The 12792-nt window shown below is 41.8% G+C and overlaps 1 protein-coding gene across 1 annotated transcript; it reads left to right on the top strand.

Moving 5' to 3' along the window:
• The first annotated feature begins 431 nt into the window (after window positions 1–431).
• On the top strand, window positions 432–1364 carry LOC117517483 (olfactory receptor 56A5-like). Its single transcript, XM_034178515.1, has one exon. It carries the CDS (start codon window positions 432–434, stop codon window positions 1362–1364), a length of 933 nt encoding a protein of 310 aa, XP_034034406.1.
• The last annotated feature ends 11428 nt before the right edge of the window (window positions 1365–12792 follow it).

Raw genomic sequence — 12792 nt, 5'->3', positions numbered from 1 at the left:
TGTTGTTGGTGTTTGTTTCTGTATTTGAGAGAAGTTTAAATTTCACTGTTTCCACCTTTATGACATCACTGACGTGGCTAAAGTCAGCTTTGTGGCTGTCAGCTGTGACTGAAGGTAATATTGATTATCCATTGATAAGTTGGTGGAGTTTTTAATTTTTCAAGTTGTGTAAACCTTCCACTTTATGATTTCTTTTATTACATAAAGTTCCACAAACATCCACATTGCAAAAGAATAAGAACCAAAAACAATTTCATGATTAAACCGAAAAGCCAGAAATGAATGAAAATAGTTTCTACACTCAAATGTTTAATTCAAATGATACAGAAAAGGTCACATTTATGTCATTAAGTCTAAAAAATGACACTGATGTCATCACAAAGTAACGTCATAAAGTAAACGGTGTGTTTGTTTCTTTTTAGAGCGTCTTCATGAAGAACAAGACTTTCAGTGCAGACATGCTGAATCTTGAAGGGTTAAAGGTCAGTCCAGAGGCTTCCATTCCTGTCTTCACCTTCCTCCTCCTCACCTACATCTTCATCATGGTGTCCAACATCAGCCTGTTCATCCTGATCTCCTTGGAGAAGAGCCTCCATCAGCCCATGTATCTGCTCTTCTGTAATATGATTGTTAACGATGTCTTTGAAGCAACAGCCATCATTCCACCTTTACTGAGTCAGGTTTTTGTTCCCATCACGGATCGTTATATTCACTACGTAAAGTGTGTCATTCAGGCCTTTTTTGCTCATTTTCATGCAAGTGCTGCTCACACTGTGCTCATGATCATGGCCTTTGATCGATTTGTGGCCATTTGTAAGCCCCTGAGATACTCCAACATCATGACCAACAGGATGGTGGTGAAACTGTCTGTGTTGGCCTGGATTGTGCCTGTTGTTATGGTATCCATCCTGCTGGGCCTCTCCATCCGTCTGTCACGCTGCAGGCAGGTTATCTTTAACCCGTTCTGTGAGAATGCTTCTTTATTCAAACTGTCATGTGAAAGTGTCCTCATCAATCAAATCTACGGCCTCGGCTACACCGTGGTCATAGTGAGTTCATCTCTGGGTAGCATCACACTCACCTATGTGAAAATTGCTGTTGTGTGTTTGAGCCAGAAGAACAAATTCCTTAACAGCCGGGCACTACAGACTTGTGCATCTCACCTGACTCTGTATCTCCTCATGCTGGTGTTGGGCATGATCGTGGTCGCCCTACACCGTTTCCCCGACTTATCAGACCAACAGAAGATAGCTTCCGTCTTGTTGCATGTGATCCCTCCTGCTCTCGACCCTGTGATTTATGGGCTGCAAATCCAAATAGTCAGACAAAAATTATTCTCATATTTACGAGTCCTAAGAAGATAACATGTAAAATAAGAATACTAACTTCATTGTGTCAGCTAAACTTACTTTCAAGTAGTTCAACATAAAAAAGGTTGATGAAGGCAGAGCCTTTTTATCCATCCATCCATCCATTTTCTTCCGCTTATCCGGAGTCGGGTCGCGGGGGCAGCAGCTCAAGCAAAGCCACCCAGACCTCCTGATCCACATACACCTCTCCCAGCTCCTCCGGGAGCCTTTTTATTTGCATCTGTTTTTTGTTTGTTGGGTTTTTTTTTCAATGCCTGGGTGTTAATTTAGGCCTCCTTTCTCAGTGTTGTATCCTCCCAAGTTTCTTTTGTTTGTGCACAATAGATTGTCCAGTTAATATAATCAGTCTTTTCTAGACATTTCTGAAGGAGGAACACGACTGGTGGACATCCACATTTCTCCAGAAGCCTTGGCTTAATCCTTTAATTTTTTTGTAACTCCAAAACGCAACATGGCACTGTTTTTTAGGTACACTTGTAAATAGAGTGAAAGGGTCCACAGTTAACTGAGAATAATGTAAATTAGTTGTTCGGAATCAGGCAGCACAGTGGCTTAGTGGTTAGCACTGTGGCCTCATGGCAACAAGGTCACAAGATCAATTCCTACCTGTCGCCTTTCTGTATGAGGTTTGTGTAGGGTTGCCAACCGTCCCTTGAAAAACGGAATCGTCCCTTATTTGGAAATAAAAGTGTGCGTTCCGTATTGACCTGAAACGGGACGCAGTTTGTCCCGTATTTCTGTGAGAATCAAAAAGTCTGTAAAATGTCAATGGACTTGACTGGTGCTTTATATGGAAACTTACGGTAAATTTGATCCCAGCCTCTCTCCTGCTTTTCACCAATGAGCTGACAGACAGGAGTTGACAATACAGAATCACTCTTATCTCATTGGTCGAGGGACATCTGCTCGTAAGAAGATACAGACGTCATGAGCCGACGACGGTCGCTGGACGACAATAACAAAGCAGCATGGCTGATATCGATACAGACACCGACACTGGCACTGCAGATATGCCTACGGACAGCAATGTCTGTAACGTCGTTACTACTCCTCCTAAAAAACAAAAAAGAATGCAAAAATACAGGGGCGAATGAGAAAAGGAAAATGGCTGGGTGGAAAAGGTGCGCGACAACAGCTATAAGTATTGTTTACTTTTCAGACTTTATTTTTTGCACTTTTTAATCACACTAAATGTGTAAATGTGCACTGTTACATTGTTTGCACTGTTACATTGTTTTGGATGATGCAAATTTTCAATTTTTTTTTTTTGTTAATTTATACAATTTTAAGTTAAGCACTACAGAGAAAGATTTATTTTTAAAGAATTTTTTTTTTATTTTATGCTTTGAAGCAGGACAGAATGCTCATATTGAAATTGAGTGAAAATTTATTTTGCACTAAAAATAAATTGCTAAATAATTTGTTTTCCACGTGTTCATATCAGAACAAATGCATGTATGCATCTACTTAAATTCAGGGTCAAGTCAACAGTCAAATGGTTAAAAATTGTTTCACACAGACGCTGGGAAGGGTGAAGGCAATGGTCGGTCGGCCCTGCCGGTGAGGTGACCCTTACTTATTTTTCAGAGAGTTGGCAACCCTAGGTTTGTGTGTTCTCCCTGTGTTTGGGTTGTGGGTTCCCACCATGTGCTCTGGCTTCCTCCCACATCCAAAGACATGCACAAGTTAGATGGACTGGAAACTTTAAATTGTCAGTAGGTCTGCATGCGGGTGTGACTGTGTTTGTTTGTCTATATGTGGCCTTGTTCAAGTAATCCTGCCAGTTGTTGGAATCTTTGATAACACTTCAGTTGAAGCTATCATCATAATAGTGACATGACACTGTCATAACTGTTACATGACACAGTCATGAACGTGTCAGAAACATTAAGTCAATGTCATAAATGTTTATGACTGCTGTCATTAAGTGTCATTTGTTTTTGTAATGACAAGTTGACATTTTTGGGGTTGTCTTGATTAAACAGTATCTAGTAATAATCATGTCAACTTGCCATAAACACAAAAACAGATGCATATTTTGTTAATGTCAAGTTGTTGTGACAAAGACGACTTCTGGTCTTGTCACTTTGATTAATGTCAAGTTGTCATAATCAGAACAACCCAAAAAATCTTAACTTGTCATTGCATAAACTGAATGAAACTTAATGACAGCAGTCATAAACGTTTATGACTGTGACATGATATTTATGACACATTCATGACTGTGTCATGTAACAGTTATGACAGTGTCATGTCACTATTATGATGATAGTAAGTAAGTCCCTTCAGCTATTCCCTTGTGTTGCACTTGGGGTCACCACAGAAGATCTGAGGTGGATCTGCATCTTGAATTGGCACAAGTTTTACACTGGATGCCATTCCTGACGTAACTCCACATTACATGGAAAAATGTGGCTGTGGAGTTTCAATCGGGAACCTTCTGCACTGAAACAAACTGTTCATGCTGTTTAAAAAAAAATCTATCTCATATATGTAATCTAGTGACCCACTCGGCGGGGGTGACACAGTGTCTTAGTGGTCAGCACTGGTGCCTCACAGCAAGAAGCTCATGGCATACCCCGTGTCTCCCCGTGTTCTCCCCGTGTCTGTGTGGGTTTGTCCGGGCACTTCGATTTCCTCCCACAGTCAAAAACTACATGGATATACAATGCATATTATAATAACCTTAACACACATTACTGCACTGCTCTCTGTGCCAGAAAAGGTGCTTCTAGGGTTTATTCCCAACAAAATTCATTCCCAGTTGGTTTACTGTAAAATAAACAAAAATAAGTAAATAATAAAAAGTTTAACTTTAAAAATTTAGTGTCCAAGCTTCCTCAAAATTTAAAGTTGATGAAACTTGAGATGACTTTTATCAGGATTGAACTTGTTTTTCATGTTCAGTTAAAAATTTTAAGGCAACATGGATGCTAACTTTTTCATGTTAAAGCAAAATTATTTTTATGGTGTTGCCACTCAGCAAACTCAGCCACATGGGGAGTCCAGCCAGTACATTCTGTGTCGGTCCCAAGCCTGGATAAATGAGGAGGGTTGCGTCAGGAAGGGCATCCGGCGTAAAACAAGCCAACCCAACTATGCAGACTAAGAATCGAATTTCCATACCGGATCGGTCGCAGCCCAGGTTAACAATGTCCGCCACTGGTGCTGTTGCCCAACAGGGTGCCAGTGAAAATTGGGCCTCTGCTGGGTGAAGACTATGAAGAAGAGGAGGAGAACGTTTCCAGAAACAGCGGGAGAAGAAGAAAACTAGAAGGGTGGAAATGAGAGTGGGGACTTTGAATGTTGGTAGTATGACTGGTAAAGGGAGAGAGCTGGCTGATATGATGGAGAGGAGAAAGGTAGACATATTGTGTGTGCAAGAGACCAAGTGGAAGGGAAGTAAGAGCAGGAGCATCGGCGGTGGGTACAAGTTGTACCATGGTGAGGACAGGAAGAGAAATGGTGTTGGGGTCATTTTAAAGGAAGCGTATATTAAAAGTGTGTTGGAGGTTAAGTGAGTGTCTGACAGGGTGATGAGTGTGAAGTTGGAAATTGAAGGGGTGATGATGAATATCATCAGTGCATATGCCCCACAGGTAGGTTGTGAGATGAAGGAGAAAGAAGATTTCTGGAGTGTGTTAGATGAGGTGGTGGAGAGTGTGCCCAAGCATGAAAGAGTGGTGATAGGAGCAGACTTCAATGGGCATGTTGGTGAAGGGAACAGAGGTGATGAGGAAGTAATGGGTAAATATGGTATCAAGGATAGGAATGGGGAAGGACAGATGGTAGTTGATTTTGCAAAAAGGACGGAAATGGCTGTAGTGAATACCTACTTTAAGAAAAGGGAGGAGCACAGGGTAACATATAAGAGTGGAGGAAGGTGCAAACAGGTGGCCTACATTCTTTATTGGAGATGCAAGCTAAAAGAAATCAGAGACTGTAAGGTGGTGGCAGGAGAGTGTGTCATTAGACAGCATAGGATGGTTGTTTGTAGAATGACTTTAGAGGTAAAGAAGAAGAGAGTGAGGGCTCAACAAAGGATCAGATGGTGGAAGCTGAAGGAGGAAGACTGTTGTGTGAAATTTATCGAGCAGGTGAGAGAAGCACTGGTTGGAGGGGAAGCAATTTTGGACAGCTGGAAAAGTACTGCAGATGTGGTGAGGGAGACAGCTAGGACAGTACTGGGTATGACATCTGGACAGTGGAAGGAAGGTGGTGAAATGAAGAGGTCCAGGAAAGCATAAGGAGAAAGAGGCTGGCGAAAAAGTTTTGGGATAGTCGGAAAGATGAAGAAAGTAGACAGGAGTACGAGGAGATGTGGCGTAAGGTGAAAAAAGAAGTGGCAAAAGTGAAGGAAAAGGCATATTGCGAGCTGTACAAGAAGTTGAATAGTAGAGAAGTTTGAATCTTCGACTGGACTGGGTTGCTTGACGTGAGGACGTTTCGCTTCAAATCACAGACGCTTCCTCAGCTAAAATTCTTGCTCTGGTAGTCTGACTTCTGTCTTGACTCTTGTAGAGAAGACTAAAACAGAAGCCAACAAAAGCTGGAGTTTTTTAACCTAACCAGACGCAACCTACCAAGAGACTGACTTCTATAGGCTAGTGACTAAACAATAGCTCTAATTAGCACCTATTGTGCTATAGTTAGCACTCTCCTAATGACAGGACGGAAGCCTCCCCTGATGGCTCCCTTGACGACTCTCTCCTGATGACGTGAATGACTCATTACCATGAACAAAAGATTGAAACTGCTTTGACCTGAGTACCACATTGTAAACAGGGGACAAAGCGTGTCTGAGACCCGCTCCGCGGTTAAGGCTGGGTTTCAACTGTTTTACAAAGAATGCTTCCTTGACACCTCTCTCAAATCATTTCTGCTCTCTGGCTAAGATTTTAACTTCCTTGTCCTCAAACGTGTGGTTAGTGTCTTTCAGGTGGAGATGAACTGCACTTTGTACAAAGTGCAGAAGTTCCAGAAAACAAAGAGACCAGATAGACAGGAGACGGAGACAAGAAGAAGAGGAGTGTCTCTCCCTTATTTAGCAGGAGTAGGGGAAAAACTACAGAGGATCTTCAGACAGCATAAAATCCCAGTGTACTTTAAACCAGTCAACACCTTGAGACAGAAATTAGTTCACCCTAAGGACAGGATCCCTAGTTACAAAGAGAGCAATGTAGTGTATCATATCAGATGTCAGGAAAACTGTAATGAACACTACATAGGTGAGACGAAGCAACCTTTACACAAGAGGCTATACCAGCACCGCAGAGAGGTCACCAGTGGACCTCAGTCTGCAGTTCATCTCCACCTGAAAGACACTAACCACACGTTTGAGGACAAGGAAGTTAAAATCTTAGCCAGAGAGAAGAAATGGTTTGAGAGAGGTGTCAAGGAAGCATTCTTTGTAAAACAGTTGAAACCCAGCCTTAACCACGGAGCGGGTCTCAGACACACTTTGTCCCCTGTTTACAATGTGGTACTCAGGTCAAAGCAGTTTCAGTCTTTTGTTCATGGTAATGAGTCATTCACGTCATCAGGAGAGAGTCGTCAAGGGAGCCATCAGTGGAGGCCCGTCCTGTCATTAGGAGAGCGCTAACTACAGCACAATATGTGCTAATTAGAGCTATTGTTTAGTCACTAGCCTATAGCAGTCAGTCTCTCGGTAGGTGGGGTCTGGTTAGGTTAAAAAACTCCAGCTTTTGTTGGCTTCTGATTTATTCTTCTCTAAAAGAGTCAAGACAGAAGTCAGACAACCAGAGCAAGAATTTTAGCTGAGGAAGCTTCTGTGATTTGAAGCGAAACGTCCTCACGTCAAGCAACCCAGTCCAGTCAAAGATTCAAGCTTCTCTACTATGGAAACCACCTGGACAACTGAGAGCCTACACAGAAAGAAGTTGAATAATAAGGAAGGAGAAAAGGACTTGTACTGATTGGCCAGACAAAGGGACAGAGCTGGAAAGGATGTGCAGCAGGTTAGGGTGGTAAAAGATGAACATGGTAATGTACTGACAAGTGAGGAGTGTGTACTGAGAAGGTGGAGGGAATATTTTGAAGAGCTGATGAATAAAGAAAATGAGCGAGAGAAAAGGCTGGATGATGTGGTGAGAGTAAATCAGGAAGTACAAGAGATTAGTAAGGAAGAAGTGAGTGCTGCTATGAAGAGGATGAAGAGTGGAAAGGCAGTCGGTCCAGATGACATTCCAGTGGAGGCATGGAAATGTGTAGGAATGATGGCAGTAGAGTTTCTAACCAGACTGCTTAATAAAATCTTGGAAAGTGAGAGGATGCCTGAGGAGTGGAGACGAAGTGTGCTGGTTCCTGTTTTCAAGAACAAGGGTGATGTGCAGAGCTGCAGTAACTACAGAGGCATAAAGCTCATCAGCCACAGCATGAAGTTATGGGAAAGAGTAGTAGAAGCTAGGCTTAGAGCAGCAATATGGTTTCATGCCGAGAAAGAGCACTACAGATGCAATGTTTTCTCTGAGAATACTATTGGAGAAGTACAGAGAAGGCCAGAAAGAGTTATATTGTGTGTTTGTGGACTTACAAAAAGCTTATGATAGGGTGCCAAGAGAAAAGCTGTGGTATTGTATGAGGAAGTCTGGAGTGGCAGAGAAGTATGTTAGGATAGTGCAGGACATGTACAAGAATAGTGTAACAGTGGTGAGATGCACAGTCGGAATGACAGACTCATTCAAGGCGGAGGTGGGATTACACCAAGGATCAGCTCTCTTGTTTGCAGTGGCGATGGACAGGTTGACAGATGAGATCAGACAGGAGTCCCCATGGACTATAATGTTTGCAGATGACATTATGATCTGTCGTGAGAGTAGAGAGCTAATTGAGTTTAATCTGGAGAGGTGGAGATATGTTTTGGAGAGAAGGGGAATGAAAGTCAGTAGAAGCAAGACTGAGTACACGTGTGTGAATGGGAGGGAGCCCAGTGGAATAGTGCAGTTACAAGGAGTAGAAGTGGTGAAAGTAGATGAGTTTCAATATCTGGGGTCAACTGTTCAAAGTAACGGAGAGTGTGGTATAGAGGTGAAGAAGAGAGTGCAGGCAGGGTGGATTGGGTGGAGAAAGCTGGCAGGAGTGATTTGTGACTGAAGAATATCAGCAACAGTGAAGGGGAAAGTTTACAAGACAGTATGAGACCAGCTATGTTGTACGGCTTAGAGGTGGTGGCACTAACAAAAAAAGACAGGAGGCAGAGCTGGAGGTGGCAGAGCTGAAGATGTTGAGATTCTCTTTGGCAGTGACAAGAATGGACAAGATTAGGAATGAACATAGAGGGACAGCTCAGGTGGGACGGTTTGGAGACAAAGTCAGAGAGGCAAGATTGAGATGGTTTGGACATGTGCAGAGGAGGGACCAAGGGTATATAGGGAGAAGGATGCTGAGGATGGAGCCACCAGGCAGGAGGAGAAGAGGGAGGCCAAAGAGGAGGTTTATGGATGTGCTGAGGGAGGACATGCAGGTGGTTGGTGTGACAGAGGAAGATACAGAGGACAGGGTGAGATGGAAACGATTGATCTGCTGTGGCGACCCCTAACGGGAACAGCCAAAAAACAAAGAAGAAGAAGAAGAAGGTGTTGCCCCTCAGCAAATAAAACACTTGGCTTTATGCTAAGAATCTAAACATCAACCACATTCTAGCTCTGCAAGCACTTAGTTAATGCAAGAGTTTATATACTTGTATTCAGGCTGCTTGTGTGTCACGACGGCTCTCTGCTACACCTCGGCCACATTCGTGGGCGTGCGTACACATAGCCACATTCTGATCTGTGACAGTCACTCATGACATAGAGAAAGACTAAAATCACACACACAAACCTAGGCTACTGTTCAATACAAATATTCACAGACCTACACATGTAGCCTATAGCCTCAGGGGAAAAGCAGAGAGAAAATCTTTCACCTTCCGCTGATGACTTCATAACAGTACAATGCACCTGTTGCAAAAGCATCAATGATTTGGTTTCTATCCAGAGGCGATGTTCTCTGAGAGGTAATTGCCAAGAGCGACACCAGGTCACTGGTTTGTGTGTGCCTTCTGCAGTTCCTCAGGTAGTTCTTTTGGTGACACAGACGTCACTTCTTTCCAGTTCCACTTGTGCAATATTTGGGCAGCAAAAATGGAACCATTTCAGCAACTTAAAACTACACTCACAACAGTACGAAGTCATCATTGATGCTGAAAAATTCATCCATGCCTTTGTCTCCTCTAGGCTTGACTACTGTAACTCCCTACTCTTTGGGATCTCTGGAAAAAAAGCCTTCAAAGGCTCCAATACATTCATAACCTTCACTGGCTCCCCATCACCTACAGAATCCAATTTAAGATTGCTCTCATCACCCACCAATGCATCCATGGCAATGCCCCCACATACCTCAAAGACCTCCCCTCCCCCTGACACATCCTCCCGTTCCCTCCGTTAATACAACACTAATCTTCTCCGTCCCCCTCGCACCAAACTTCACACCGTGGGAGACAAGGCCTTCTGTTCAGCTGCCCCTCATATTTGGAACTCCCTCCCTGACCATCTGAGGGCTCCACAGACTGTGGAAGCTTTTTCTTAAAAAAAAAAAGTCTCAAGACATACCTGTTTAGACAGGCCTCTCACAGGTCTCAGTAATTTGAATCTGTTGCATCTTAGTCTTTTGTTTCTATTTAATTAGTTATTTTGGTTTTATTCTATTCTGCTGACTGTTTTTATCTTAAGATTTTCTGGTTTTATTCTCTTGTTTTATTGTTGTTATTATTTTTTTCCCATAGCACATTGAGATTTTTAGTAATGAAAGGTGCATTATAAATGAAATTATTGTTATTATTATCATGACATTGTTGAACATGATGTCATTGAACGTCACATTACACTCATTTTGTGTAAAACAATTAGTTCTGTTGATGAATGTTTATCTAAACACATAAATCTGAAAATGCCAGAAGTGTCTTACTGTGGAAAACTGAAAGGATGATGTCATCAGATGTCATCTTCCAAAACAAGGGTGTCATGTGGAGAACAGTTTTCACCCTTGATGATGAATCCTGAGAACAGGTCAGATTAAAAGACTTTATATAATCCATGAACCGGCTTCTAAAGTTTCAGCTTTCATTGTTAGCTCCTCGTCTTCTTCACAGTTTTTTTTTAGAAGCGTTACAGTGCCACATACAGGCCTGGCATATGTAATACAGCATTTTCAAACAGTTACACTGGATCTGTGAGAACAGAGACATTTCTTGAATGGAACACTTTGAAAATGACAAAGAAAAAGATTGTATAGCAGAATTTCAGTTTCAGTGGAGACAAGGTGTTAAAAACGTGATGAAATTAAATTAAAATAATCAATGAAGAATTATTTTGTTGGGGATGCTGTGGGGGTGCTATGACAAATCCAGGGAGAGCTCTAGAGCCCCCTGGCCCCGCCCATCACACTGAGTGAAATACGATCACAGGCTTTGTTGAACAAAGGAGTGTTATTTCTTCCCCCGGTTTCTATTTCTTACCTGGTTTCAAAAGCAGCATTTTTAGATGTAGAACTATTTCTTTCTCCCTAACTTTTAGAGAATATATGAGAAACATTAGATTTACACAGAAATAAGTCGTTTTGAAGCATTTTCCGCCATTTTCGATTAGAGAGCAGCCAGCAGATGTCGCCATGTATCTGTGATTGGCTACCACTATGTGCTTCCCTGCATCACTTCTGCAAGTCTGGGGAAGCACCCATATGATCCATGATGTCACTGTCAGAGACTGTATGGGTCTCTACTGTAAGTAGTTCAAGTTAATTTCTTCTTTTGAAAGTTTCCCCTTCAGGGGAACTATTTATTATTTTTTTCTATACAACGTAAATTTTGATCATGTTAGCAAAGTCATATTATGAATCCCCTTTTTAAAAGCTAATAAATACAATTATAGTGGTGCAACAGAAAATTATTTATATGACTTAAATCCTAAAAATTTGAAAGGCCGTACAGCTTTAAGTTGGCATTACTGTGCCATGTGGTAATTTTCACTTTCCAAATCAGAGCGAGTTTTTTTCCTGGAGTGCTAATTCTGGAGAGCTAATGCAGTGCAGATGCAGTGGTGGGCACAGTTCCACTAATTATCGAAGATAATGTTTTCATTATCGAATTAGCTTTTCAGATAACTTTGAAAACCATCATCGGACCAATTACCTTCTGAAAAGTTTTGGTCAGATAATTTTTAGACCGCTAACATTTTTGCAGACGTAGCTTTTTGTAGTAGATGTGCAGTTCTATCCTCTGCAAACAGAGAAGAGCTGGTTCTAGAAGAAACCGCCCTGTCCTCTGCAGGCAAAGGAGAACTTTTCACAGAAAAGAAAAAAAAACTCATGTCTTTTCACCCCATACTAACACACTGGCAATATCACCCAAGTCATCCAGAGGCATACAATTTTAACTTATGGTTAAAATTTTAACCAAACTAATTTTGGACAAGTTATTTAAATTAATGTCACGTCTGAAGTTTTATAAAGTGAAAATATCAGGTATATGTTTTAGTTTTAAAGTAATGCACTAATTTTTAAAAGTAAAGCAGCAATTTTTGTCTGCGAGGTCACATCACAAACTTCTACTTCTACTGTGTTTTGGAGTGTTCTGTCCTGCTCTGAAAGCAGCTTTCACACTTTGGCCCACTTTGGCTCCTTACACTATGAGGAGCGACCCCCCCCCCCACCCACTCCATTGATGTGGTAAATGGTGCTTTACGCCAGAGCGAGAGAGCTTGCCACAGGCTTATTCAATAACATTCACAGGTAATGAGGAGTGGAGCATCTCTGAAACTCACACACTCTTTGTTTGAGCACATTAGATTGTCATCAGATGCCCTCTGTCTGCTCTGTCTGCTCACTTTCACTGATCACTGTGCGTAATGGCGCAGTGCACATTGGAGCCAACAGCCAGATGGCTATTCAAATGGGCCAACTACCCAGCTAACATGGAACGTCCTTGCAACGTTGCTGGGAGGTTACATTTTCGTTGCACAATTGGGAACGTTCTGTCCACCTCCTGGCAACTTCCATCAGGAACGTTTACTTGTTACAGTTTTTGGACGTTTCTTTGGAACGTTGTACTTACGTTGAGGGGATGTTCTATTAACTACTATATATAATTCACCAGCCTTATCAATCTATATATTGATTGATAAGGCTGGTGAATTGGTATCATTGGAAATTTAAATAAAGTGATTCCTGTATTTTCTTTCTTAACACTTACACTCAACAGAAATATAAACGCAACACTTTTGGTTTTGCTCCCATTTTGTATGAGATGAACTCAAAGATCTAAAACTTTTTCCACATACACAATATCACCATTTCCCTCAAATATTGTTCACAAACCAGTCTAAATCTGTGATAGTGAGCACTTCTCCTTTGCTGAGATAATCCATCC

The sequence above is a fragment of the Thalassophryne amazonica genome, chromosome 9 (genome assembly GCF_902500255.1).
Source record: "Thalassophryne amazonica chromosome 9, fThaAma1.1, whole genome shotgun sequence".
Taxonomy (NCBI): Eukaryota; Metazoa; Chordata; class Actinopteri; order Batrachoidiformes; family Batrachoididae; genus Thalassophryne; species Thalassophryne amazonica.
This window is presented reverse-complemented; position numbering and strand designations above follow the sequence as displayed.

Coding starts and splice junctions, on each gene's coding strand:
- LOC117517483 (XM_034178515.1), top strand. CDS start 432: ATGAAGAACAAGACTTTCAGTGCAGACATGCTGAATCTTGAAGGGTTA.